Source organism: Muscardinus avellanarius (genome assembly GCF_963383645.1).
Source record: "Muscardinus avellanarius genome assembly, chromosome: 1".
In the NCBI taxonomy this organism is placed as follows: domain Eukaryota; kingdom Metazoa; phylum Chordata; class Mammalia; order Rodentia; family Gliridae; genus Muscardinus; species Muscardinus avellanarius.
In genome coordinates this window covers 222,093,889-222,096,270 of record NC_137786.1, presented here as the reverse complement: position 1 = coordinate 222,096,270, position 2,382 = coordinate 222,093,889, and the positions used below count along the sequence as shown (strand labels likewise).

The following is a 2,382-nucleotide window of genomic DNA, read 5'->3' as shown; positions in this document are numbered from 1 at the left end:
AAAGTATTTATACTGTTAATCACTTGTACCAAGGTAATGAAGATGTTTATATAATAAAGAATGGCACAAATGGAACAGTGAATAGAGCCATGGGGGAGGTTTTGCTAGGAAGATAATGCTTGATCTCTTAGTTTGAGATCAGAATTCAGAGAGCAACAGCAACCTGAAAAGGATGAGAGCTCATTTTCAGAAAAGCAAAGGCACCTGCCTAGCTGAAAAGAAAGTTGGAAACATCAACCTGCCTGATGCCCAGTGAAGGAGTGCTGAGGGCTCAGGGTGCACCTGGGGAGGGAGAGACAGTAGCAAGATGAATCATAGAATCCTAAGACAAGGCCAGAGATTTCTAGAGTGAAAGGAAGCAAAGAATAGAGAAAAGCAGGATAGTACCATAAACCCTACACTGCTAATACTCTAAATCACTGCACCAACTCTGAAAAATTTTAAATACAAAAGATACTTATGGTGACCACTGGAGAATGGACAACTTTCGTTGTTCCTACATGTTTCTGAAAGAAAAACTACTTCTCATGGGAAACACACCCTTTTCTTAGTTCGCAGGCAACTGAAGTGTCTGACCTCAGCCAAAGCTTCCTCATGGCATTTTTCACCTCTCTGTTCCTCAGTGTGTATATCAGGGGGTTCAACATGGGTGTGATGATCGAATCCGACACCGCCATTGCTTTGTCTATGGGATATGTAGCCACAGGCCGCACGTACAAGAAGATGCAGGGAACAAAGAATAACACAACCACTGTGAGGTGGGAGCCACAGGTGGAGAGGGCTTTGCGCCTCCCTTGAGAGCTGCCAGACCTCAGGGAGCAGAGGATCACTGTGTAAGAGGCAACAAGGATAAGGAAGATGGCCACACACATCACCCCACTGTTGAGGATGACTAAGAGGCCTAAGGTGTGTGTCTCCATGCAGGCCAGTGTCAGTAACTGAAACAAGTCACATATAAAGTGATTGATGATGTTGGGGCCACAGAAAGGTATCTGATACATGAAGAGGAGCTGTATGGTTGCGTGCAGGGATCCCCCCACCCACGCCCCTCCCACCAGCAGGCAGCACACTCGAGGACTCATGATGGTCATGTAGTGCAGGGGCTTACAGATGGCCACATAGCGGTCCCAGGCCATCACGATGAGCAGGATGATGCCCACACCACCGAAGAAATGCTCTGCAAAGAGCTGGGTCAGGCAGCCTTCAAGGGAGATGGTAGTGCTCTCAGAGAGGGAGTCCACGATCAGCTTGGGAGCAATAACAGAGGAGTAGGTGACATCCAAGAGGGACAAGAAGGTGAGAAAGAAGTACATTGGTGACCTCAAACTCTGACTTGTAACCATCGTTACCACAATTAGCAGATTTCCCAACACTATGATCACATACATGATTAAAAACACAGCAGCAAACATTAGCCGCAGCTTCCGGTTTTCTGTAAGACCCAAGAGAATGAATTCTGTCACATTGTTTTGATATCCCATTTACCAAGTGTTTATATGAGCTTCTGCTGGAAGTTGAGAAATCTAAAAAAGCAACACATGAAATAAAATTAGTGATTAGTTGGCTTTTGGTTGTTTCTAGTACCCCAGGGAACTTGTTTGTTGTTATTCTTTTGTTTACCATCCAAGCATTTCTTTGTTAAGACAGTGTGCAAAATAAAGAACTTCATTAATTATGGTTTCTTTAGGCCTTTTCTCCTCTCTTTTTGTTATTCTGTGTTAAATTTGTTTCTCTTTCTCCTCCTGCCTTAATGATTATTATTAGTAGACAACATTCTTCGTTGTTGTTTTGTTTTATTTTGTTTTGTTTTGTGGCATTGAGAATTTAGACACAGAGTATTCTACCACTGAACTATAGCACCAGCCTTCTTTTATTCTTAGAAAAAGTCTTAATGAGTTGCTCAGGCTGTCCCCAAATCTGCCACTCTGTTCAACCTCCCAAGTGCTGGGATGACAGGCATGCACCATACCTGACATTTTTATAAAGGTAGTGTGGCTGGTGAATAGTGAAGCTGTCATGTGGAATGCATTTTCTGACTCCAGACTCTGAATCTTCAAACTCCAGTACTACTTCTCTAGTCATTGAGGGGTGAGCTTATCATACACCAATCATTATTAGAAATTGTTAGCCAGGCTGGGCATGGTGGCTCATGCCTGTAATCCTAATACTTGAGAGGCTGAGACAGGAGGATTTCAGGTTCAAGGTCAGCCTCAGCAACTCAATGAGACCCTCAAAAACTTAGTGAGGTCCTTACTAACTTAGCAAGAACCTGTTTCAAAAGGGAAAAAAAAGAGCCGGTGTGGAGACACACACCTATAATTCAAGTACTTGGGGGGCTAAGACAGGAGGGTCATAGGTTTGAATATTGTCTCTCAGCACCTT

At 43.7% G+C, this 2,382-nt stretch overlaps 1 protein-coding gene across 1 annotated transcript; it reads right to left on the bottom strand.

Moving 5' to 3' along the window:
- Positions 1-518: 518 nt before the first annotated feature.
- Positions 519-1,481, bottom strand: LOC308259751 (olfactory receptor 4C6-like; the record flags this gene model as incomplete). The annotated part of the gene is made up of 1 exon (XM_080690996.1): positions 519-1,481. One exon carries the CDS (start codon positions 1,479-1,481, stop codon positions 519-521), a length of 963 nt encoding a protein of 320 aa, XP_080547122.1.
- Positions 1,482-2,382: the final 901 nt, after the last annotated feature.